General features: G+C 40.9%; 2 protein-coding genes across 2 annotated transcripts in view; both read left to right on the top strand.

The window, feature by feature from the left end:
* Positions 1–1549: 1549 nt before the first annotated feature.
* dbi (diazepam binding inhibitor (GABA receptor modulator, acyl-CoA binding protein)) lies at positions 1550–8685 on the top strand. Its single transcript, XM_029459436.1, has 4 exons — positions 1550–1706; positions 3498–3615; positions 7012–7074; positions 8038–8685. Exons 1-4 carry the CDS (start codon positions 1692–1694, stop codon positions 8109–8111), a joined length of 270 nt encoding a protein of 89 aa, XP_029315296.1. The 5' UTR covers positions 1550–1691; the 3' UTR covers positions 8112–8685.
* A 13542-nt stretch (positions 8686–22227) lies between these two features.
* LOC115026146 (integrin beta-2-like) overlaps positions 22228–26952 on the top strand; it is a 20586-nt gene continuing 15861 nt past the window's right edge. The window contains 3 exon segments of the mRNA XM_029458789.1: positions 22228–22875; positions 24767–24818; positions 25182–25279. Coding sequence (XP_029314649.1) covers positions 24770–24818; positions 25182–25279 — 147 coding nt within the window. The 5' untranslated portion in view covers positions 22228–22875; positions 24767–24769.

The following is a 26952-nucleotide window of genomic DNA, read 5'->3' as shown; positions in this document are numbered from 1 at the left end:
ATTAAAGTGGAAAGGAATTGGGCTGCAAGTACAAATAAATGAGGAAAGACTGGGCAGCGGGGACGAACAGCACCAGCAGGGGTGAAGTATCATAGAATAGTTTGAAGAATTACCATTTGAATAAAGTGTTTTGATAAAATTACAGAAAGACACAAAAAGCCAAACGTGTGAGTTCCAGTGAATCAAAGGCCTTATATAAAACTATTTTCATTAACACGTTCAGGATAATCTAATGAATCCAGAACTGATCTAACATACTTTATTTCTGTTTGAAATAAATCCACATGGTGACTCGTCTATTATAGAGATAAGGTTTTCTTGTATTTGCAAGAATAAGAGCCAGTACTTTACAGTCATTATTGAGCAAACTGATGACGTGCCAGTTGTCTCTCTAATGCAAATCTTTTTGGGGTTTTGGAATGAGGGTGATGAGTCCTTGTGTTAATGTAGGTGGTAATACTCCAAGTTCATTACTGTCCAAAAGGACATTGAGAAGAATGTGGGTCAGTTCAATCTAAAATGTCTTATAAAGTAGTGAGCCCGTCATTGCCCCGAGATTTGTTGTTTTTAAGAATGCATTCAGAACTGTCAGTGCTTTATAATCTTCACAAATGCAATTTGTTATAGAATTAAGAAGTTGAGATGTTTTCTCTTCTGAAAAATTGGAAGTATAGCGTTTACTGTAAAACTCTGGGCAAAAGGAGGCAGTCAGATTACCATACATTTTTAAAGCATCTATGAATGATTTCTTTTTTTAGTTTGGATTTTTCTAAACAAAAGAAATGAGAGACGTTTTGCTTACCATAAGGTCTCATAGGCTAAATGTGCCCATTATAAATTGTAGAAGCTCCCAATGCTGACCAAATTACTTTTGTTTACAGGCTTCTTCCCAATGAGTCATGATTAAATAGGTAATATCATTTAAGACTTTTATGTAAAAGACCATTATTAAATCTCCAACATAAGGCGCAAGGGATATGCAAAACAAAGGAAAACGTTATGTTTAACAGAACTGCCTTATGATCAGAAAAGGGAACAGCATGGACATTGATTGGACATATTGTTTTATCTAGAACACATTTTTAAGAGACAAGCCAATAATTTATATTGAGACCGTCAGGAAAGGTCTTTGGAATTCCAAGTGTATGATTTAGATCTAGGGATTTCTTCTCTTCGCGCATCAATCATTTTGAATTTTTCTATGAGCTCTCTAAGATTACAATTAGTTAAACTGGGTCTCTTTGGTGGAAATCTATCTAAATTATAATAATAATCAACAAAGAATTAGGGTACTTCTTCAACCAATACAGTGTCTTTTCTTCTAGAACAAAATGTAAATTTCAGATCAAGTATTGGTACCGCAAATGTTAATTATAATCACCGTTTTTGAAAAACAGAAAGCACCATAAAATGAGTGAATATATTCGGTTATTCATAAAATACGTGTATTACGCACTCTAGTTCTAGAGGCTGATAGGTTACAATGTTCACGCCACCTAATGAACGGAAGTGATAATATATCAGCCCTTGAATAAGCCAATAGCATTGAGGGGGGGGGGGGCGTGTCAGAGGCGAACAGTGGTCGACGAGATACTCTTGCAGTTGCATGTTGGGAAGTTCTGTGGACTTTACCCCTTCACCATCCGTCGAGTCATCTGTCTGCTGGGCTGCTGTCAGATCCGTGACTAAAAATGGCTGATCTCCAGGTGTGTATGGAATTAGTTAGCAATATCTATATTATCCTGCGTCCTGTTAAATGTTTAATTAACCAAAGCGTCCGCGAGCCAGTTTGGGGTTGGCTTCCTTGTCTTGCTAACGCATGCTAAATAAACACAGGAGCATTGTTTCTAACCGATATACTCGGATATAGAGTATTATTGCATCAGAGTGAGCTGATAGCCAAGTCGTTGAAAAAGACAGTGGTGTGTCAGGGACTGTACTGTTACTGACACCGTGTGTACAACATCTGTGTGTGTAGGTGCACTGTGAACGGGTGGTAGGTTTACAGAAGAGCGTAACTTCTAAAATATTTATCAATGAATAAGATTGGAAGCTTAAATAAAAACATAGCTCTGGAAGCCCCTTCACATGTTAGATAATTGTGTATGTACAAAGGTATAATGCAGGGGTCACCAACAGGCCGACCTACCCGGACCTATAATCAGTAAATTATTGAGGGATTTTCAAGTTTGACGGGGCGTTTCTAATTTAAACTGCGCAGCTTTTCTCGTTTTTACGGCACTGGTTCAGGAAACTCACAGACCAATTACATGCGAGTTAAGCCATCCCACGTGATGCTACTCAGCCAATCAAATCTGTGCATTCCAATCGGCAAACATTGCGACTCTGAATACAGACGACGAGAGGCGAGTGATAGACGGGAAGACCAGTTAGCGATACGGGGAGAGAAGACGGAGAGAAACACAGACGAGTGAGCGGCAGACACAGAGAGAAGAATAACTACTCATGGCCTCTCCAAGAAGAGAAGTCAACAGAGCTTTCAAGCCAGAATGGACAGACTCATTCGTTCATCCTTCCCACTGGGAACACAACACTATGAGGCAAAGCACAACGTTTTTGACCAAACATACCCACTCAAGTCTGAACTGAGGGCACAGAAAATAAGCACTCAGAGCCCAATGTGATTTTGATTTGTGACAAAAAGCAAATAGGCCACCTGTCAGCATCATCAGCCACAGAGAACAGTTTAACCCAGGACGTGCTAGCCTGGTTTAAACTGTTCAATTGTTAAGATGTGTTGAGACTGATTTATTCTAACATTGGTTGAGACTGTTAAATCAAGATGTGTAACAGTTAAAGAAAAAGGGATTGGGATAAATCTCCAGTCGTTGGCCTGCCTCCCGTGACTTGCTTGAATGCCGAAATGAATTCTGGGATACCTGAGCCGACAAGTTCACACAAGTTACCAATCAATGCATACTCTGTAAAACGGGCGTGTCAAGAAAACTTCCAGGAATTTTAAACCATTCTTGGCAAGATGCAAACTTGTGTATTGGGACAGTACTTGGGCTGCAAGATATGACGTTTCACAAGGACACATATTGAGAAAGGGCCAAAGTGTTCTCCCAAGTTCTTTCCTAGTAGCTCCTCGATACTATCAACAAAAACAGAAGTCAGTCATCACGTGCATCATAAGTGTACATACTGCAGGCTACAGTTCTTACCAGCTTTAATAAGTAAGTGTAGAGCTCAGAATTACAATTCACATACTGTATGTGATCGCAAACGCAGATAATGCACTGGAATAAATCTATCAGAGTACTGAATGATATGAGTAAATTCAAGGAAAATTCCACAAGTGCAAGAGAAGCCAAACAAAAGACAACAACAAGCACTTTACTCAGCTCCAGGTTCCAAAACGTCTCTCTATATTCATGTTGTTCTAAAATGTGTGGGGCTACTCTGTCGACATTTGACCTACGGAATCAAAGGTATCACATTAATATTGTTATGAAGTTGTTGTCCTCTCTCTGTAGGCTAAATTTGATGTAGCAGCAGATGAGGTGAAGCAGCTGAAGGTGAAGCCGGCGGATCAAGAGATGCTGCAGGTCTACTCCCTGTTCAAGCAGGCCTCTGTGGGGGATGTCAACACAGGTGAGAAAGCACTTGCTTAGAGCGGGGCGATGGGGCGGTTTCATATTTTGATAAGGATATACAGTGGGTTCAGAAAGGATTCAGACCATTACATTTTCTCACATTTTGGTACGTTACAGCGTTATTCGGTTACTGCCACAATAAAGCCCCTGGTGTCTCCTGATGGGGGCCGGGTCCTCCGTAGACCACGCAGGCTGAACCGATCGGTCTACGAAATGAGACTGTCCGGTCTACGGGGGATTTCCTGATACTTCACCAGCTGTTCACGGCCATACTTTTTGCTACTCCTGTCGCGTAGCAACTCTCGGAAGTTATCAAGCCCAGTTGACGACTTACTTTAGCATTTTTTCCCAGAGATAATGCTTTTATTTACAATCTTGATTGAAGATATGCTTAATCACTGGTGCATAATGTATTTTAAATGGTGGATGGGCATCTCATACACACTGGAGATCACCCCAGATGATGAAAGAAAAATTGTGGCTACCCATCCAAGTCTAGCAGCAAACCTTATCTGTATATACTGTAAATGTTATATTGTTTTATAATATTTTTCTGTTTATGATAATCATTCAATCATTTCCATTCATTGATGGGTCATTTTCTAAATTAATAAATCGTATGTACAAAATAAATTCTTCTTGAACCTTGAAATCAATAATTTGCTAGGTTTTCATTTATAGTTCATGTGAATTAAATACACAATATGTTCATCATTATATATATTATTTATTTCAATTAATTTATATTTAATTTGTCAACAAGTTTCTCCAGCAGAGAGAAGAGTCTGTCCATCCTCTCCCTGCTCTCCTCTCTTCTGCCTCTGTCTCCCTGAAACCAAATGTTAGAGCAAGTTTAGCTATATAAGCAAAATAAGTACACATATTATGTATAATAAAATATTTATAATCAATCTCAACGATTGCACTGGACTTTTTAAGTGATATTTAACTGTCAGAAAACCAAGCAGGTAATCTGAAGTATGAATCATCTGTCAAATATAAATTAACATATAAAACTCGTAGGTTTGAAAGTTAAGGTCTTAAAAGTTCTACTTCAAAGGCTAACTTAGGTCGGATGCCAGCAGCCAAGCTGCATCGTACAGCAGCTCAAAACAGCTAGCTTAACTAGCATCGTCGCTAACGTCCCGTAATTTAACCTCTTAACGTCCGTATAATAAACACTTCCTGGTTCATTGTAGAGGTCCAAACGATCGTTTCCAGTAAAAATATATCCATCTTGAACATCGTCACATTGATAAAAGCCCATGAACAGCAATCTTTGAAATCAGCTGATCGATTTGTGAGATATTCTTCTTTCACACGGAGAACATTGTACTCCCGCTGCACGCACAGCCGAACGGCTGCTTCCCGCGTGGAGGGCGAACATTAGGCGTTTAATTAACACTTCATTTGAGCCAATCAGAGATTCCATGCGATTTCTACAGCCATCAAAGCCAATCAGTGTCATCCTTACTAGATGCCCGAACCACCTCAACTGGCTCCTTTCAACGTAAAGGAGCAGCGGCTCTACTTCAAGTCTCTCACGGATGGCTGAGCTTCTCACCCTATCTCTAAGGGAGACGCCAGCCACCCGTCTGAGAAAACCAATTTCGGCTGCTTGTACCCGTGATCTCGTTCTTTCGGTCATGACCCAGCCTTCATGACCATAGGTGAGGGTAGGAACGAAGATCGACCGGTATATTGAGAGCTTTTTCTTCTGGCACAACGGTGCGGTAAAGTGACTGTAATACCGCCCCTGCTGCTAAGATTCTCCGGCCAATCTCTCGCTCCATTGTCCCCTCACTCGCGAACAAGATCCCGAGGTACTTGAACTCCTTCACTTGGGGTAATGGCTCATTCCCTGAATAGGCAATCCACCGGTTTCCTGCTGAGAGCCATGGCCTCAGATTTGGAGGTGCTGATCCTCATCCCAACCGCTGCGCACTCGGCTGCGAACCGATCCAGTGACTGCTGAAGGTCACAGAACGATGATGTCATAAGGACCACATCATCTGCAAAGAGCAGCGATGAGATCCTCAGGCCACCGAACTGCAACCCCTCTCCTCCACGACTACGCCTCGATATCCTATCCATGAACAGGATTGGTGATAAAGCACAGCCCTGGTGGAGGCCAACATTCACGGGAAACGAGTCCGACTTACTGCCGAGTATCCGGACACAACTCTCGCTTTGGGCGTACAGGGATTGGATGGCCCTCAAAAGTGACCCCCTCACACCATACTCCCGCAGCACCTCCCACAGTATCACACGGGGGACCCGGTCATACGCCTTCTCCAGATCCACAAAACACATGTAGACCGGCTGGGTGTACTCCCAGGATCCTTGCAAGAGTAAAGAGTTGGTCCGTTGTTCCACGATCAGGACGGAATCCGCATTGTTCCTCTTCAATCAGAGGTTCGACTACCGGCCGAACCCTCCTTTCCAGTACCTTGGAGTAGACTTTACCAGGGAGGCTGAGAAGTGTGATACCCCTGTAGTTGACACACACTCTCTGGTCCCCCATTTAAAAAGGGGGACCCACCACCCCCGTCTGCCAACCCCTAGGCACTGTCCCAGACTTCCACGCAATGCTGACGAGGCATGTCAACCAAGACAGCCCCTCAACACCCAAAGCCTTCAGCATTTCTGGACGGATCTCATCAACCCCTGCGGCTTTGCCACTGTGGAGAGGGGTGAACTAAAAAAGTTCCGCCACACACCACTCTGGGCAATGAATCTTGGGATACCTGCGGCTGTGAAGGATCCATCAGATTTCTCGTCCAAATCCGGGAAAAGAAGGCTGCATTTGTCGGCTGCATTTGAAGGAGTCTCCGAAATGGGACACCCCTGTCGCAGCCGCTGTGACGTAATCGGTCTATACATGCAGCCTCCGAAGTCTGCAGCCCCTGAATTGAGACACAGCTAGAGTTTGATCTGCACAGAAGAAAATCCCCAAATCTAGATGTGCAAAAACATTAAATTAATTTCTAGCATAACGCTGTAACATACCAAAATGTGTAAAAATGGAAGGGGTCTGAATACTTTCTTAACCCACTGTATATCCCAATATAGCATGCTTTGTGGTTATCCAATGCTTTGGAAGAAAGTCTAAATTCAGACTGACCGACACTACTTGTTTTTATATATTCAGCTGTGTACACTGAGAGGAAGTCTGACAGTCTCTTCTTTTCCTGCTACTTCACTATCTATATATATATATATATATATATATATATATATATATATATATATATATATATATATATATATATATATATATATATATATATATATATATATATATATATATATATATATATATATAATTTTTTGTTTTTTTATATATATTATAATTACCTGTAATGTAATCTCCTACTGTTTCTTCTTTCTGAAGGTCGTCCAGGGATGTTTGATTTCACTGGTAAAGCTAAATGGGATGCCTGGGAGAAGCAGAAAGGTACATGTGCAGTCCAGATGGTGCCATTCTCAAATAAATGTTATTGTACACGGGAGCTTTGTAATTCATGTCACATCTCAAGTCCCAGCCAAATGAGATGATTGTCTCTTTTAAGTCAAGCTGAATTCATCTTCAGATTCACAGCCTGAATGGAAAGATTTCAGGGTGAGCGGAACCTCTATTAATATAGCAGCAGAAACCCGACCTCCAATGCATTTGTGTGCATGTTGTCACATCAGATTAAAGTTCACACACATCAGAGACCCTGTAGATCAGGGGTCACCAACCTTTTTGATACTGAGAGCTACTTCAAGGGAACTGAATAATACGAAGGGCTACTTGTTTGATACAAACTTCCTGAATAACATAGTTGCACGGTTCACCTTTTAATGATAATATTATCATTAATAATTATAATAAATATTCATTTGTGAAGAGACTGTCTGATCACATATTAATGTTAATTATTCCTCACAATAATTATTAACTGATTTACCATGCGGGGAAAACCACAAGCAGCCTAATCTGGCCAATTAGTTATTGTGGTTTCCATGTGGTATTTCTACAGCTGCTGTAGCCCTGATATGTACTCAGATCTCTGCGCTTACTCTTCTGTAATTGCAGCCATTTACTATTTACTCTGTTGAGTACAGTGTTTATAGGACCCACAGACACAATAGCCAAACCTAAGCAAATATAATCAAGGACAATTGTGGATAGAGAATGTAAATATTAAAGTTATTTGGTCACACAATCCCAGAGGACAAGGCCAGAGAAGGCCCAAATGCACTATGAAACCCAGTATTTAAGCTTCATGTGAGACACACCAGCAGGGCTGAGTCCTCAGGACTAAACACGGCATGCAACGTGGAGGAAGTCACTGTTTAAAGTAGGAACTGTAGTAATTTCTTCATTGATTTATCTTAATGTGTTTAATTACATGTATTTTTCATTACCCATCAGGCAAGAGCAAAGAGGATGCCATGAAAGAGTATGTCAACCTGGTGGAGCAGTTGAAGGAGAAGTATGGAGCGTAACGTCACATGATCACCACAATATGGCCGAACCAACTGCTGGATGGACTGATAGCTGAGAGCACCATCAGTCAACTCGTGCCTCATTATCACGCTGTGAAACTCCTTAAAACTCCTTAAAAAGTGTGTCCTTACACAACACGTGATGTCCGGTGGACCGCCTGTGGTCTCAGTGACATTTGAGAGGCCTGATTAACCAAACTCCTCCAGAATTCCATCATTTTTTAATGAATGTGTATCAGCACAGAATCCTGTCATTTCAATATAAAATATTTCTACTGTGTTGGGTTTTGTGTATTCTAATTTTATTTTCTAGTTTCACATATGTATGTATTATTAACATCATGTCAAACTGAGACTGAGGATTATTTAAAGTGGATAGTCTGGGTGAATATCTTCATCTTTCAAGGATTTGATCCATAAGTTATCTTTCCTCTTCCAGCCTAAATGGTGCTAAAAGTTCATACCTTCACGTCCCAGTTCCAGTGTCCCCTTTTACACACTCGCCAGACTGACGCATGCTCCTGTTAAAGCTAGAGTTAGTCATTTCTTTTAGAAACGTGTTTTGTTATATTTGTTGAAATACTCTTTACATCCCGACGGCAATCAATAAATCAAATGCTTTGAAAAACAAAAAATCCGGTATCTGCGGCTGTCGCAGGACTAGTAATAATCGACTGACCTGCCTGCACGCCCTCATTGCCCGTCACTGGAGTCCAAATAAAATGTATTTATATAGCCCAATATCACAAATGACACATTTGTCTCTGTGTGCTTTACAGACTGTACAGCATACAACACCCTCTGTCCTTAGACCCTCGCACCACACAAGGAAAATATGAATATGTGAATATGTCTTGAATGTCTTAGTAACAGGAATAGTCTTTTGCATGTGGTTTCAATTCTCCATATATCCAACAGCCTTAATTCTTTAATAAAACGATATATAACGGTTCTACACCTATTATGTGACTGATCTAGTCCTGTGGATCTATCTATACTATGGTTTAGCGTGCAGTTAAAATCCCCTGCTATAATGTGTTGTCCTGCAAGTGTCGAGAGAGTAGGGAACAGATCCTCAAAATGTAGGGTCATCTATGTTGGGGCCATACACATTAACTAGATTTAGATTTTCTAATTTCTTCCTCTTCTATCTCTGATTACATTTTTGACTTGAAATGGGACTGTTTTATGAATAAGAATCATAACTCCTCTGGCCTGGGATGAGAATGATGTGAATACACTACCCTGCCACCTTCTAATCTTTTTATCGTGCTCATCTAAAAGATGAGTTTCTTGCAGGAATACAATTTTATTTATGACTTTTTTAAGCTTCTGCAGACCTCTGCAGTTCCAAGAAACACCATTAAGATCTCTTGAAGAACTCCTTGAGACATTTCCAACCAAGAAAAATAGATTACCTTTCAACACAGAACATTTTTTTCAGAGAAGCATTTCAAACCTGGACCCACAGACGACAAACTGAACACAAACACCTCCCCTATTCCCACAATAACCTAATGACTCCTGTTATGCTGACGACAGTTCCACACTATGTGAGGATCTGTTAGTCAAACAAGCTCTGCTGCTTTCTATTTTGTTAGAACTATTAAGCTCCATTTTCAACAATATGACCGTTTTAAGTATTTTGTCCCACATGATAAATGCAACATAAGCACAACGTGTAGATTATGGTGTGTTATTTTGCTTAAGTATGTCTGTCTGTGAATATAAGTGAGTGTTTAGTAGGCTATATTTAGCTCACATGTGGTTTGCAGTTAGTCTTATGTCTACTTTACTTACTCAATGTGTAGTATAGTAGTCATGTGTTTCTCCATACGTTTGCAAGTCTGTCTGTCTATGGATGAGTGTGCATGAGAGAGCTACCGGCAGCGTCCTTCTGAATCTTCTTGATAAACTCTTGTACCTCGGCAGGGCTGTTGAAGGTGTCGACTCGCTCCTTGCGAGTTACCAACATTGTGGCCTGGTGAGTCACTCCATGTCGGAACCCTAGGTTGCGTGATTCCTGGCGGACCGGGTCAAATTGTTTCCTCAGTTGGTGTATTCCTGTAGCCAAGTCCGAATAAAACCGTGCTTGCTGGTCCTTGGACCAAATGTCTTTTTTAGCCCGTGTAGCAGCTATTACTGTCTGCTTGTCCTTGTAGTTCAGGGGTATTCAACTAAAATTGTAAGAGGTCCAGTTAGAGAAAAGGTCCGGAGCATCATGTCTAACGTGTGTGATGAATTAGTGTGATATATATTGAATTAAAAAACGGACATGTCAAATCAAGCAATCTGATTGGTTCTTAGCCGTGGTATAAGGAGCGTATATCACAGGTAGAATTGTAGTTAGTACTTTTCACAACAAGTCAGTATCCCTCCGCGTCTGAGAAAAAGCTACAACCGTTACAGCTGTTAAATTACGTCTGTTAAGAAACAAACTTACAAAGCTTTACTCTGGAGGAGTGGATCGATCAGTGCCTATCTCCAGAGAAAAAAGCGATAACATCAAAAAATAAATAATCGATCATCGTTGTCTGTCTAATATGTTCGCTAGCTGTTAGTGTTGTTGCATAGCAACCACCTCGCACTATGTTTTGTGCAGAAGGCAACGGAGGGACTATTTTATTTTGAACATCATTATTTAATAATAAAAACTATTTAAATTGGAGTGTGTATTTTTCTTTCAAAGAAGGCAAAGCATTTAGACTGTTTGACTCTGGCTGGTTGAAACAAATATCTTTCAATCCTCTCGCAGATTCTGAGTTTTGCTTTTTGAAAGCAAAATGTTCTCATTCAATGAAAGTTTCCCATACGCCACATTCAGCATGTTGTGTTGCAGGGTAAGCCATTATAAATATATACCTAACTTGTGTTTGTTAATCATTATAAAACTCAATATATAGAAAGTACATTTGTCAATATATAAATCAAGTAGATAGACTACATACCCCAGGTCGAGTTCAGGATCAGGGAATTCATTTGTTGGTTTTCCTTGCATGAAATGCTCACTGCAAATCCATAAAGATTTCTTGGGCTCCCAAGACTTCCCATTGTAATCCTGTCTCTTTACAGCTTTGGTCCATGCTAGCCTTCTGTAATTGTTCTTTAGTGCTGTTGGAAACGGAAATAGTTCGAACAGGGGCTTGCAGTCGCAATTTTTGCAATCGTGAGTAGCATCACGTGGGATGGCTTAACTCACATGTTAAGCTCACACACAAGCACTTAAATGACATCCTGAAATTGGCTGCTACTCAGGATTTGACTCCTGATATTGATCCACTTGTGACGCTAAAAGATGCCAAGTTTCAGGAGCAAATTACAGTGAGTAAACCTACGTAATGTCAAATGCTGCGTCAGACACTTTTACACCCTGAAGAATATAGTTCTGTGAAAATGAAAACTTACTGTGGAAATATTTAAAGACATTGAACATTGTGCAATATAATGCATGGGTGTGCGGTCAGGGAAAGCAGAGCCTAAAAAAACAAATAATACAATAAAATATAAATATATATTTGTCCACTGGTCTGTGCTATAAATGCATTTTCTGTATGATTCCAATCATGTTGATCATTTGTATACATGGAATCGCAGTTTCGGGCTTCCGGTGGAATCGCAATGCATTCTGGGGTGGCAAGACTAGAAAAGTGAGCACCAACTCCACAAGCGCCGCCATATTGGATTTATTCTCTACGTGTTTATATTTTACTTAGCTTATTCTTCAAGCGTTTTTACATTGTATTTGGCTAGTTTTTAGTGTGTAAGCATCGCTCTTCTAGTTATGGGATTTGGACACCGGAATTGTGTGGTGAAAGGATGTTCAAACAGTGGGAAAAAAGGAGGAGGAGGTGAAATGATCAAGCAGCCAAACTTTCTTCTCCTACATTAAACCTTAACCCAGGTTAATTAATGAATGAACAGTCTATCTCTGTGGAGGAGTGTTGTGTGTGAGCTGGGGTCAGTTCTGGGTCAGATGAAGCAGATTAAAGTTTATTAACTCAGTTAGACTTTGAACTCACTTCTGCTAGCTTAGCTTCAGCTAGCATCGCTCTATTAGCTGCTGCCGGCTCAGAAAATCCGGGTTAACCTGTGAGTTCGGCTTGGTATCAGCTACTAACGGTTCCGGGACTACCGCTACTGGGACTAACGGTACCAGTGTAGCCGGTCTGCTACCAACACCACGATCGACTCTGCGTTGTGTTGTGTGGAACCAGGAAATAACGATGAGGAGAACTTCTGCCTTTTCAACCAGCATTTATTGTCTCAAGGCTCGGAGAGATGCCTTATCCAGCGCCGAGCAACTCTCTACCCACATGCCTCCCCTCAGCGGAACCCAAAAACAGTCTCCCAAAAGTGGTGTGAACACAGAAAGTGCCAGTTTTAGGAGTATCAAAATAAAAGCATATTTAACAAAATAAGAGTAGTAGGCATTTCATCACTGTGTCCATGATGTTCTCTTCCTCCTCGTCGCCACAGCCGGCTGGCACCAGCTTCTTGGGTCGAGTCAAGCTGCCCTCTGCAGGCTCCTCTGCAGCAGCTGCTGCCTCAGCCTCGGCCTCCTCGCGCTTTTTCAAGCCATACTTATCTCTGTATGGGCCCAATGAATCACCTGTGGGCACAACTGCTCTGGCACAAACAGACGATTATCGGGACCCCCCTCAGGAATCTGAATGTCTATATTGGCCTTTCTTACCTTCTCCTCGATTCCCCAGGTTACCGCTCCCACAACACGAGAAGGCGGCAACACGAATGAAGGGAGTCTGGGGGTCAGGTTGGGATCAAAAAGGCAGGATAGTGCGTCCGCCTTAATGTTCTTAGACCCCGGCCGATAGGTAAGTGTGAACTTGAAGCGGGTGAAAAACAAAGCCCATCGGGCTTGCCGGGAATTCAGTCTCTTCGCCGACTGAATGTACTGCAAGTTTTTGTGGTCTGTAAGAAGCAGGAATGGCTGCTCTGCTGCTTCCAGCCAGTGTCGCCACTCCTCGAGCGCCACCTTAATGGCAAGTAACTCCCTGTTGCCGACATCGTAATTTCTTTCTGCTGGTGACAGCTTCTTGGACAAAAATACACATGGGTGCAATTTATTGTCCGAAACAGATCGTTGGGACAGAACTGCTCCCAACCCCACATCTGACGCGTCCACCTTCACCACAAATTGTCTCTGGGGGTCTGGCAAGGTCAGGATGGGAGCGGAAACGAAGCTTGTCTTCAGTCGTTGAAATGCCTTCTCAGCCCCCTCATTCCAACAGAACTTGACAGAAAGCGAGGTCAAGGCGTGTAGAGGCGCTGCGACAGTGCTGTAATTCCTAATGAATCTTTGATAAAAGTTTGAAAACCCCAGGAATCTTTGCACCAGCTTCCGACTGGTGGGGGTAGGCCACTGAGTGATCGCACTGACCTTCGCCTCATCCATTCAAATGCTATCCTCAGCGATGATAAATCCCAGAAACGAAACAGTCTTGACGTGGAACTCACATTTCTCCGCCTTGACAAACAGCAGGTTGTCGAGAAGGCGTCGTAACACTTGACCGACGTGCTGTATGTGGGTCTCCTCATCTGGTGAAAAAATGAGGATGTCATCCAGATACACAAACACAAATCGATTAAGCATATCCCGGAGAATGTCATTAACCAGGGCCTGGAACACCGCTGGAGCGTTGGTCAGTCCAAAAGGCATTACAAGGTATTCGTAGTGTCCACTGGGAGTATTGAATGCGGTCTTCCACTCATCCCCCTCCCTTATCCTCAACAGATGATACGCGTTGCGTAGGTCCAGTTTGGTGAATATCTTGGCCCCTTGTAACAGCTCAAATGCCGAAGAAATAAGTGGAAGTGGATACCGATTCTTCACAGTGATCTTGTTCAAACCCAGATAGTCAATACAGGGTCGTAGGGACTTGTCCTTCTTCTCCACGAAAAAAAAATCCCGCACCAGCGGGTGAAGACAAAGGACAAATAATCCCACCTTCCAAGGCTCCCTCGGTGTACTCCCTCATAGTCTCTCTCTCTCTCTCTCTGGCACAGACAGGGAATACAAATGACCCTTCGGAGGTGCAGCGCCCGGAAGTAGGTCAACCGGGCAATCATACTCTCAGTGAGGTGGCAGAGCCGTGGCCCGGGTCTTACTGAAGACTTCTTTAAGCCCCAAGTAGCACGCCGGAACCTTAGCCAAATCCGGAAAAGTCCCTCTCCAGTCTTCCACTGGGTCTTTTGTCCAAAGTAGTCATTCCCAGACCTCGTTCCTTGCAGTCTGGAAAACACGTGGTAGAACACCTCTGGTGCCATCCCAATACCTCTCCTCCGGCCCAGTCCATGTGTGGGTTGTGCTGGACAAGCCACGGATACCCCAGAATTATCGGGTGTGTGGGAGCTTCAAACACATGGAACTCAATCTGTTCCGAATGTCCATCAGCCATGACCAGTTGCACAGGTTGGGTGATATGGGAAACTCGACACAGTACTCTGTCGTCCAGAGCCTTGGCTTCCAACACCTCGGGTAATGAGTGCAACTTCAAACCCAACCTCTTAGCCATTCCCTCATCCATAAAACTCTCGTCTGCTCCGGAATCAATCAGCACGGGATGAATCATGGTCTCTGACGACGAGATGAGCGTGGCAGATGTCAGCGCTCGAGAGGGTCCTCCTCCAGAAACTGCTCGGCTCACCAGTGCCCTCTTTACTGGTGAGCCTTTGGCTTTTACTGGACATCTATTAACAAAATGTCCAAACTCAGAGCAATAGATGCAGCGACCCTCTCTCATCCGGTGCTGTCTCCGCTTGAGACAGTCTGGTGCGGCCCAACTGCATCTCCTCGTCTGGTGAGGTTACTGTCGCCGAATAAGGTGGTCTCTGAATCCGAGAATACCCCGGACCTTGGGCGAAAGTGTGACTGGAACCACCCCGTCCCTTGTATCTGCGACCGTCTATAGTCCTCGTTGCCGTTCTCTCTCCCGGAATCGGTTGTCGATTCGGATGCACTGGGCAATTAGAGAGTCCAGACCTGTGGGCAATTCCAATGGTGCAAGCTCATCCTTGATAAGATCCGAGAGTCCACTCCTGAATGCGTCGAACAACGCCTGCTCATTCCATCCACTGTCGGCCGCCAATGTCCGGAATTCCAAAGCATAGTCCGAAGTCAGCCGGTTCCCCTGAATACTGGTGAGTGCACGGGCTGCCTCTCGACCCGGAGCCGTGCGGTCGAAGATCTTCCTTAGAGTCTCTGTGAAGGCTCCTAAGGATTGACAAATTGGTGCCTCCCTGGCCCATTCTGCCGTAGCCCAAGCCTCCGCTCGTCCTGACAGGTAAGAAATCACACACTCAGTTGGAAAAGAAGCAGCTTGTAATTCAAAATATAAATAACATTGGGTTAAGAACGCTCTGCAATTCTCCAAATCTGCGGAGAAGCGTTCGCGTACGCATAGACAGTTGATCATACAAAGTATCAAGGGGTAATCCGGGAGCAGAGTCGGGTCACGGAAACAGGTTTGGTACACGGGCAGATACTCAGCGTAGCAGTACAGCAGACAAGGATCAGGCAAGGGCAGAATCGAGTCATGGAAACAAGGTCGAGGAAGCCGGGGAATCAAACGTTTGGGAAACAGGAAACAGGAAGACGGGACTAAAGCTGGAACTCTTGACATCGAAGTACGAAGACGAACTGGCAACGAGAGACAAACAAAACAGACTCTATATACACACCAAGAAGTGAGAGGGAACGAGACACAGGTGAGGACACTAACGAACAGATTAGGAACACCTGGGGGTAGGAAGTACAAACAACAGAGAACAGGTAATTAACAAAATAAAACAGGAAGTACAAACACAACACAAAACATCTAACGAACAGGCCGAGACCTAATGAACCACAATAAATGAATAAGTAAACCACATGCCTCCTCTCCTCAGCGGAACCCGAAAACAGTGTCCCGAAAGTGGCGCGAACACAGAAAGTGCCAATTTTGGGAGTATCAAAATAAAAGCATATTTAACAAAATAAGACTCCTCGAAATAAATATACAAAAAAGTATTATTACAATAAAATATAAACAAATGGATGTTTGTGAAATATAAAACATGTTATCATTTATACATCGGTTACACCAGGACTAACGGTACTGGGATTTACCTGTGAAGGATATCTTTCACATGAAGAAGAATCTCGTTTTTGAAGAATCTTTATTAATCACTCCGAAAAGTGAGAGATATTCCTGAAATTAGATACAGATAATTGTCAATAAGAATGTCTCTAATAACATATATGCAACGGATAACTGTCCGTGACGTAACATTTCCACAGTAAACACACAGAAGAAGAAAACAGGAACAACAACACAGAAGGTGAAGACGAAAGCATATGGATGAGAGTCACAGTGAACTGGAGATAAATGGAGACGCAGTTGTACCTGCCAAACAAGTTAAGTTGGGTTCCTTTGTCAGGCTCACTGTTAGCAAGCTCCAATCAAAGATCTAGCAGAGTGCCATTTCATTCTGCATATTTACATGTTTCCTGTAGAAACAGGAAGCTAGGGAGGGACTCGAGTGGCATTTAAGGTGGTGTGTATCATGTGTAGCTCTGATCTATTTCAAAAAGTCGCTGCCTCACACTCATTGCCACAGCAACAGAAAGCTGAACACACACTGACAGTTCTTTCCTCTCTCTCAGCACTTTTCTGAACAAGAAAAACGTGTCTGGACCTCCTGCGGCTGCAGAATCCATAATGGTGTTTGGGTTGGCGCTGACAACAAGCCCTGTCTCCCTAAAAAAAATGTTTCTCGCATTATACTAAATTGACACATGGGGTTGACCATGTGTCAAAAGGGGGAATGCTTAGTGCAATCATAAATTCTTGGTTTACCAAGAGGTTTTCGGCCTATGCTCAAAGATATTGTCAAACTTGCGTCATATGTGCGACACACAATGTAGGCAGACCAGTGGCTGTTAGTAATCAAGCAGCACACATACCACCAACAGGGCCGTTTGAACATGTAATGATGGATTTTGTTGAACTCAGCCCATCAGAAGGCAAATCTCATTGCCTTGTGATGGTGGACATGTGGTCCTAGTGGGTGGAGGTATTTCCGGCGTCAACACAAACTGCCAGCATGGTAGCAAAGACTCTTCTGACTGAGATACTCGCTTGTTGGGGCATTCCAGCCAGAATATCAAGTGACAACGGGTCACGTTTTGTCAACGAAGCTATAACACAAGTAAGCTCATACTTGGGCATTGACCTATAGACACATTGTGCATACCATCCAGCAAGTGGAGGCGCTGTTGAGAGAGAGAATGGAACACTCAAAAACAAACTGGCCAAATGTTGTGAGGAGACAGGTCTCCCATGGATCAAGGCATTACCTATTGTGCTGATGTACCTGAGAATGCAGAAACGAGCTAAAGTAAATCTTTCACCCTTTGAAGTCCTGTTTGCGATCCCTCGTCACATTGGTGTGAGACCTCCAAGCTTTCCCCCTCCCTCCACTACTCTCTGTGAACATGACATGCTAGCCTATTGCATCAAACTGTCTTCCACTCTCTCCTCCATCAGCAAACAGGTTGAAGCAGCTCTACCCCAACAACCCACACAGCCACTACACAAGTTACAGCCTGGTGACTACGTGGTAGTGAAAGACTTCAGGAGAAAGAATTGGCACTCCAAGAGGTGGTTGGGCCCGTTTCAATCCTCCCTGTTCTCTCGAACATACTGTGTAGTTGCTTTACACTTCCTGTCTTGTGGGTGGTGTGTCTCTATCCAGATAGAGTTCATATCCACGCACGTCTTCCTGGTACTGGTACGTTTGCTTTTATAACAGAATAGTTTGTTTTAGTAAATTAAGAGTTTGTTTGACCCTCTTCACTTTTTATTTTTGATAATCTTACATGAAAAGCTGGTGATGTTGTGTTTCGCAGTATGATGAAGGACTACGTAAACTATGTTTTACATGACCAAATATAAAGTGAAGAACTGTATTTTATTTCATAGTGTCATATCAAGTCAGAGAAGTCAGACTATTATAATATGAAAACTAAATCTGTCTATATAGCAACACTGCTGGTTTGTGAATTCAGATTATAAACAAGAGAAAGACAAACTTCCTGCTTTCTGAAAGACACATGTGACAAGTACCAAGATTCTTTTTTTTTTTTTTATAAAAATTTAAATTGTCTAAATCTTAATTTGTAAAGAAACAAATATATTAGTAAAATTAGATGTTGTCTTTACTGAGTAGAATATACAACCAGTGGTGGAATTTTGAAGATTTGTTATTTAAATGAACCCAGCAATACCTTATTATAAAATAAAATCCATTATTACAGTATTTAGTGAAATCGTAATTTCTAGAGACAGGACTGCATGAAAATATCCAAGAAACACAGTCACAGTGCAGTAATTATTTGTCATACATTTAATAAAGTACAACACATGAACAAATAAAAGTCACAGGAAGAGCTTTTAATTTAGAATTTTTTAAAGTGTCAGGGAGAATTTAAGATCACCTGCTGTGTGCAAATCACAAATCAGCTTCACCATGTCTGGTTCAGAATCAAGCAAGGCTGGATTATCATAGAGAGTTTGTATATAAACAGCTGTATGTTTGCAGTAATTCATTTAAATAGAAATGACATCCACCACTACGGTCTGTGGAGGACACTTTGAGCAGAAACTGCCCACACTCCAAGTTAACCTGAAATGATAAGGGCCTTCGGGTGGGTTCTTGTGTCAACATCTAGTTTCAAGAACTTTATTATTGTTATGTTTTGTGGTGCATACTCTTTAAATAATGTGTTTAACAAATTGCCACACCTATTCTGCAGATTATTCGCTGCAACACAGCCTGTCTACAGCCTCAGCTCAGCTGCTGTCACCCTTAGGCTCTCTCAAAACCACACCTAGAAAAACAAAAATAAATGATGATGTAACTTTAAACTCCTTCCGTATTGTATGTAAGCTCATTTGGTGGTTTTCATTTGTAATGAAAACATACTTATCATTTAATTGAATTCTATTCTCACTTGTGCTATACTTGATATCTCATCTTTATCTTTAGATTTTCAAGGCTACAGTATATGTTTTTATCTTTTCTGCTGCTTTACAATAGCTCTGTCTTAACGTGCAATAGATGTCGTGTGTACAGGATAAACAACATAGTACAAATACAACATTTGACAGAAATGATGTTGTGTTGAAAAAGAGAAAGTTTGGATGAATCCAGGAAAATGTCAAAAAGGCTTCGGACACCATTTAGGTTTCAATATCTTGCCCAAGGACATTTGGACATGCCGACTGGCCGAGTGACCCACTGCTAGGGACTGTGTCTTTGGTTCCATTGTATTTCCCCCAGAACCTTTGTTTACACCTTTGATAAGAAAGTGACACCAGTATTCTGGCACATCTGGACAGTGGTTGTACCTATGAGAACAATAGGCTGTAGTGAACAAAACTGAAGTTAAGGTGGTTGTGGAACATTATTTTTACAGTACAGAAACAGTGTATGTTTTGTACACTTTATTGTCAAATAGTTTGGCTTTAATGTGTCTTTTAACTCAGCTCAGTGCAGTGCTGCAATGAATTAGTGTTGCATTTTTTGTACAAATTATTGCATTAAGATACAGCTTCATTATAGGTGTTATCTGTCTCCAGATTATTTCTTCGGAAAAGAAAGAAGAAAAGTGTCAATTGTTTTCATGGCTGGACACAGTAACCAAATTAAATCGTAAACAACCAACTTCATTAAATTCTATTGTCTTTCTGATGCCATAGTTAGCAGTGTAATATTGGACTACATTATGTACAGTTAGGATTTAAGTACAATATCCATTATTATCCACCAACTGCTACCTCTTCATCTCCATCTGAAATCTCATTTGAAAATGTTTCATTTGGGCGAGTGTTGTGTACAATAAAAAGTCAACTCTCAACCAAAAGAAGCAGTAGCAGTAGAAGTAACAAAGAAACACATATTGATACATACAGGATACGTTCCACTTTCTAATGATGACTTTTTAAGTCTTGGTCACAAAGCGGAAATGTATTGATGATACAACACTCTATTTTTCCTTTTTACCTTTTATGGTGTCAACAGTGACAAGGGTGCAACACAAGCCTTAGTGTACAGGAAACCATGTCAGTATTATACTTTACAGCCTTACCTCTCACAGTGGGTGGATGTGTTATATCAAGCTGTTTTCATATACTGTTCGTATCATTACCTACAAAAAGTAATGCATTGTATTACTTATATATCCCAAAAATTATATTTGTATGCAATCCACATAATATTGAACCAGGAATTACGAAGAGCCACAAAATCACTTTCGTAGTTATATTTACCCAAACGCTGACTAATTTGTTACCTAACTTCACTTTAACCCAAAGCATGATCTTTCCCTAAACCTAACCAAATGCTTTTGTTGCCTAAACCTAATTAAGTTGTTTCAGGAAACAACTTAATAAAATAGACTTACATCTTCACCTAGTTTATTTTTAAAAGACTGTATGCATGTAAAAAGTGTAAATTGACAAGTTACTGGACATTTGTTGGAAAATGCACAGAAAATGAGGAATTAATTTTTGTAAGGTATCATATGAACCATTGTATGAGGATACATTGTTCATGAAAATAAAAAAATAAAAAGAATTCATAGGTAGTCCCCTGATTGCATGATGATCAATGACCTTTAATATTTTAACATCAAATGTTAGTTAGTTGCAGTAGTGAGTCATTTATCATTGGTTTACAAACTTACCAGGGAAACTATTTGTTGTGTTGTCAAATTGTAAATGTGCACCAATTTCTACAAGTTTTTAACTCATAACCAACTCTCACAGCAAGTTATCAAGTTCTATTATTGCTGGTTAGACTTTAAGTATATGTTATTATGGACAGACCTACTTTACATATGGCCACAGTTAGTGACCTTATTAGGGCCCGAGCACTGACAGGAGTCAGTGATGACACTTTATTGTTCCCTTTTACCTTTTAGGCTGTTGGCTGTGTTGACACAGGGTGCAACACAAGGCTTTGTGTAAAGGAAACCATGTCAGTATTACATCTTAGAGCCTTAAACTCTGACAGTCGGTAGAGTTTCCAACTCATAACCAATTCTTGCAGCAAGTTCCCAAGTTCTATTTCTGCTGGTTAGACTTTAAAAGTATATATGAATATGTCCAGCCTTACATATGGTCACAGTTAGTGACCATGTTACGGTCCAAGCACCAACAGTAGTCGAAGAGGACCTATTGACTGGTAGGATTATTGTTAAGGTCAGAGCACGAAAACGTCAGGAGGACCCTATTGATACTGTAGGAATTATTATTAGGGTCACATTAACGTCAGAGCGTAGGATCTATTGAAACTTCAAATCAAATCAAATCAAATTTATTTGTATAGCCCAATATCACAAATTATACATTTGTTTCAGTGTGCTTTACAGACTGTACAGGTTACGACACCCTCTGTCCTTAGACCCTCTGTCCTTAGACCCTCTGTCCTTAGACCCTCTGTCCTTAGACCCTCGCATCGCACAAGGAAAAACTTCCTAAAAGAAACCCCAAAATTAAAGGGGGAAAAATGGAAGAAACCTCAGGGAGAGCAACTGAGGAGGGATCCCTCTCCCAGGACGGACAGACGTGCAATAGATGTCGTGTGTACAGGATAAACAACATAGTACAAATACAACATTTGACAGAAATGATGTTGTGTTGGAAAAAAAAAGAGAAAGTTTGGATGAATCCAGGAAAATGTCAATAAGGCTTCCCGGTGTCCAGCAGGACCAGGGCAGCAGGCGCTGTCACGATTCATGATCCTGACGTAAACTTTATCAGTGGCAACCAGCCACATGAGAGACAGACACTCCGGGGATGATACCCCGGATGGTGAGTTAGTAACATACATTTACATAAATGCATACAGATAGAGAGGGAGAAGAAGAGAGGGAGGGGAGGAGAGAGGAAGAGAAGGAAGAGAGCAGGGAGGTGTCCCCCGGCAGTCTAAGCCTATAGCAGCATAACTAGGGGCTGATCCAGGGCAAACCTGAGCCAGCCCTAACTATAAGCTTTATCAAAAAGGAAAGTCTTTAGCCTACTCTTAAATGTGGAGAGTGTGTCTGCCTCCCGAACACAAACTGGAAGCTGGTTCCACTGGAGAGGAGCTTGATAACTGACCTTACAGTCACTAACCCTGTGTTTTCTCACAGTTGTCATACACGTGTCTGATGTCCCTGTCTGCTAGCATTTGACAGACAGTAGCTGCCACCTTGACCAGTAAAATGTAAATGTTTTTCTGTAAAATCTCAAGTCAAGTCTTTAGGAGTGAAGTTAACCCTTTAATAGAAAGTTAAGCTTCTGAGCAGCCAGGCACAGTACAAGTCTAATGTCCTTATTTTAGTTATTAAAATGTGAGTGGGGCTTTTAGTTTCAGTTCCTGCTGGCAGTATAGTCTGCAATTTATTTTTACATCGTGATGTGCCACAACCCTCCCTGTTCTCTCGAACATACTGTGTTCCACTCTCTCCTTCATCAGCAAACAGGTTGAAGCAGCTCTACCCCAACAACCCACACAGCCACTACACAAGTTACAGCCTGGTGACTACGTGGTAGTGAAAGACTTCAGGAGAAAGAATTGGCACTTCAAGAGGTGGTTGGGCCCGTTTCAATCCTCCCTGTTCTCTCGAACATACTGTGTAGTTGCTTCACACTTCCTGTCTTGTGGGTGGTGTGTCTCTATCCAGATAGAGTTCATATCCACGCACGTCTTGCTGGTACTGGTAAGTTTGCTTTTATAACAGAATAGTTTGTTTTAGTAAATTAAGAGTTTGTTTGACCCTCTTCACTTTTTATTTTTGATAATCTTACATGAAAAGCTGGTGATGTTGTGTTTCGCAGTATGATGAAGGACTACGTAAACTATGTTTTACATGACCAAATATAAAGTGAAGAACTGTATTTTATTTCATAGTGTCATATCAAGTCAGAGAAGTCAGACTATTATAATATGAAAACTAAATCTGTCTATATAGCAACACTGCTGGTTTGTGAATTCAGATTATAAACAAGAGAAAGACAAACTTCCTGCTTTCTGAAAGACACATGTGACAAGTACCAAGATTCTTTTTTTTTTTTTTATAAAAATCTAAATTGTCTAAATCTTAATTTGTAAAGAAACAAATATATTTAGTAAAATTAGATGTTGTTATTTAAATGAAACAAGCAATACCTTATTATAAAATAAAATCCATTATTACAGTATTTAGTGAAATCGTAATTTCTAGAGACAGGACTGCATGAAAATACCCAAGAAACACAGTCACAGTGCAGTAATTATTTGTCATACATTTAATAAAGTACAACACATGAACAAATAAAAGTCACAGGAAGAGCTTTTAATTTAGATTTTGTGTGTCAGGGAGAATTTAAGATCACCTGCTGTGTGCAAATCACAAATCAGCTTCACCATGTCTGGTTCAGAATCAAGCAAGGCTGGATTATCAACCAAGCAACTGTCCACACTCCAGGTTAACCTGAAATGTTAAGGGCCGTCGGGTGGGTTCTTGTGTCAACATCTAGTTTCAAGACCTTAATTATTGTTATGTTTTGTGGTGCATACTCTTTAAATAATGTGTTTAACAAATTGCCACAAAGTAAACCTATTCTGCAGATTATTCGCTGCAACACAGCTGGTCTACAGCCTACAGCTGCTGTCACCCTTAGGCTCTCTCAAAACCACACCTAGAAACACTGAAAATAAATGATGATGTAACTTTAAACTCCTTCCGTATTGTATGTAAGCTCATTTGGTGGTTTTGTAATGAAAACATACTTATAATTGAATTGAATTCTATTCTCACTTGTGCTATACTTGATATCTCATCTTTATCTTTAGATTTTCAAGGCTACAGTATATGTTTTTATCTTTTCTGCTGCTTTACAATAGCTCTGTCTTAACGTGGCAACAGTTATGCTGGTGCATTTTGTATATTTGGCAGATTTGATTACTGTGATCAGAAACATCTGAACACACAGCTATTGTGCACTAAAATGTAGTTGTATGTAAAATAACGGTTGATGTTAATCATTCAAATCCCAGAGACTGATTAGCAACAGGTAATGCTCTTGGTAACAACACAAATCATAGCAACAGGCAGTTAGGGAGTTTCCCAACATATGAATATGTCCCACATAATATCACTTCATCCCTGCATAAATCAATAATACATGAATTTTAAATCTAATGCTTTTTTGCCTTTTACAGGCAACAAAACACCTCATCAAGATTGCATCAGATCAAATATTAATTTTTATATAATTTGCTCCGATGATTTAAGTGTTTTTGTGAGTATGCAAGCCTATAAAAACCATATCTTTAGCGTTAGTTGTATTTTATGAGAAACGGCAGAATGAAGTCAACTTTCAACAATTTTTTATTGTCAGTGCTATATTTTAATGGATTGTGCTACTTTAATCCAAGTATAAAACCCATAAACAGTTACTGTACCATATTAGAACCCAATAAATATCCATTAATTAAAATTCAATCTGGGGTTGATATTTAACAAGCAACAAGGCAATTTCACTTTAACTGAAAAACAAAGGTCATGAACGCGTACCAATGATTCTCATTCTGATCTATTCAGTGTGTGTATTGTTTTTTGTCAAAAGGAAATGGATCGGTGTTTGCTGTTTCTTCTACTCCTGCTGAGGGGTAGAAATGGTGAGTTTTAAAATGTTAACATTGCATTATTTAATTCAAAATATTCAAGGCTCAGCTAATGAATATCATTTATATTAATTAGTGAAATGACTGTAGTGCCAAATTGGTAACTCAATGCTCTTCAGCTGTTATCCTAAGAGGTTTTCCTGACAGTGCTCAAAACATAACATGCTAGCGATAGTATAGATACTACTGGTATTGATCTGCCAAAATGTAAACGTTTTTTTATTTTTTTATGAAGTAGACATACAAAAGATGAATTTTGATTATTTGTGTCCACAGCACATTATTTCAAATTTAGAGTTTGTGATGTTTTTGCAATCTGTTGAGACTGTTCTATGGAGTTTGTGTTTTTCTTTGCAGGATTGTGTCAAGAAGAGAAAGTCTGCTTAAAGTCGGTGATCAACTCATGTGATGACTGTATCAGATCTGGGCCAAACTGTGTGTGGTGCCAACAGCTGGTGAGAAACAAAGTTTATGTAACCTTCATACTTCCCTGCTCAGGAGGCGTTTCCAGACTTTTTTGATTGGGGTGGCATAAAGTACACATACTGTATATACACACACACACACACACACACACACACACACACACACACACACACCAAAATATCACTACGCATATCTACTTTCATTACAGCTCTTATAGTTTCTTACATTCCTTTGTTTAAAACTAATCACAACACGACGTAGTGGCACCATACACATGCATATCTATAAATAGAATCTATAAAGCTTCTATACTTAATTCACTCCTCTCCAAATCAAACCAAAATCTTGTTCTGATTCAGATTTTGCCAGGCTAGGTGCTACTCTGCCGCATCAGGTTTAGGACTGAATTGCACCTATAAACACTTGGTGACCAGGCAGGCAGCAAATCATCCCCAAAATAATGCAACCACAGCTTTGACAGCTTAATCATCTCATACACCGAGCCAGTAGCAAAGACAGCCAACATGGCTTCCTCTCAGTTTGACAGCAGAAATAAGTTATGGTAGTAACATCATGAGTAATCTGTGTGTTAAAATTTTTGAGATGGAACTATTATTTCTCTATAACTGTTGGGACATTGGGTGAGAGTGTTTGCTTTACACCATGTCTAATTCAGAATGATGATAACGACATCTTAAAGTTTTTCTTTTTGTTAAAAGAGCTAAACTGTTCAGCTCAAAGGTTGAATATTTTTGGTCCTAGATGTTCCACATGCATGTTTTTGTTATATAACTAGTTTAGCTTGATATACCGGAGAAGAAGTTTGATCTCATTCATTCCTTCAGAGTCCACTTGTCCTCGGAGGGCATCTGCGCTACTGTGTGGGCCTGGTTGGGGGGTGGGGGGATCAGTTGTGGGAGGGTTGCAGATGGTTCCCTTTTTTTTGGTGCCCCTGCCACTCAGACAGCCTGAGCTCACTGCCTGTGACCTTAACCTACTTTGTGTACAGTTAGTGACACAAGAAGAGGAAGCTGGGCTTCCTCTTCTCGTGTCACCAACTGTACAGCTCAGTGTTGGTTTCAGTTCATTTAGGTTAGCAAATCGAAACATATTCAATGTTTTCAGTGGTGTACATTATACTGAATATATCTTGTGAGCCATTATAGTACAGATATTAGTGGAGACTGCCATTTTTGAATACTGGTCTTTACTTGAGAAAGTATATGTGGAAGACTCCTGTCCACAGTCAGGTAAATGATGAAAGGAGAGGAGGGATGGGGCAATAAACAGGCTTTAATGTAGTGATGTGTCCTTCCGTGTCGAGACTTTGAAGCGTATGTCAAGTAATCGTGGAAGATTTTTGTGAAGCGCGTATCGATGCTTGTTTTGATGACGTATGTGATGACGTTTGAAGCCTTGCAAACCTGCCGTACCACGTGACTGATTCAGGAACAGGTTCTCGGTTTTGGCGTGCGAACCGCAATTGAGCCCCCTCATAATTTGTGGACTTCCGACTCCACACTTTATATAACCGCAAATTTGTGGGTTGTTGTCGTAGTATGTATTGTTGCTGTTGAGTTGTTGGTATTGCGTTTGTATTGGATCATTATGGAGCCAGCCAACTAGCAAAACAATTGTTATGTATCATCATCTTTCCTGTGAGCAAGTAAAGTTACCAATTCTAAATCTGTTGAAAGAATAA

This window comes from Cottoperca gobio, chromosome 21, assembly GCF_900634415.1.
Source record: "Cottoperca gobio chromosome 21, fCotGob3.1, whole genome shotgun sequence".
In the NCBI taxonomy this organism is placed as follows: Eukaryota; Metazoa; Chordata; class Actinopteri; order Perciformes; family Bovichtidae; genus Cottoperca; species Cottoperca gobio.
This window is presented reverse-complemented; position numbering and strand designations above follow the sequence as displayed.

Excerpts from the sequence above, each read along its gene's own strand:
- dbi (XM_029459436.1), top strand. Across the intron at positions 3,616-7,011 it reads TGTGGGGGATGTCAACACAG|GTCGTCCAGGGATGTTTGAT; the intron begins GTGAGAAAGCAC and ends TTCTTTCTGAAG. Across the intron at positions 7,075-8,037 it reads TGCCTGGGAGAAGCAGAAAG|GCAAGAGCAAAGAGGATGCC; the intron begins GTACATGTGCAG and ends ATTACCCATCAG.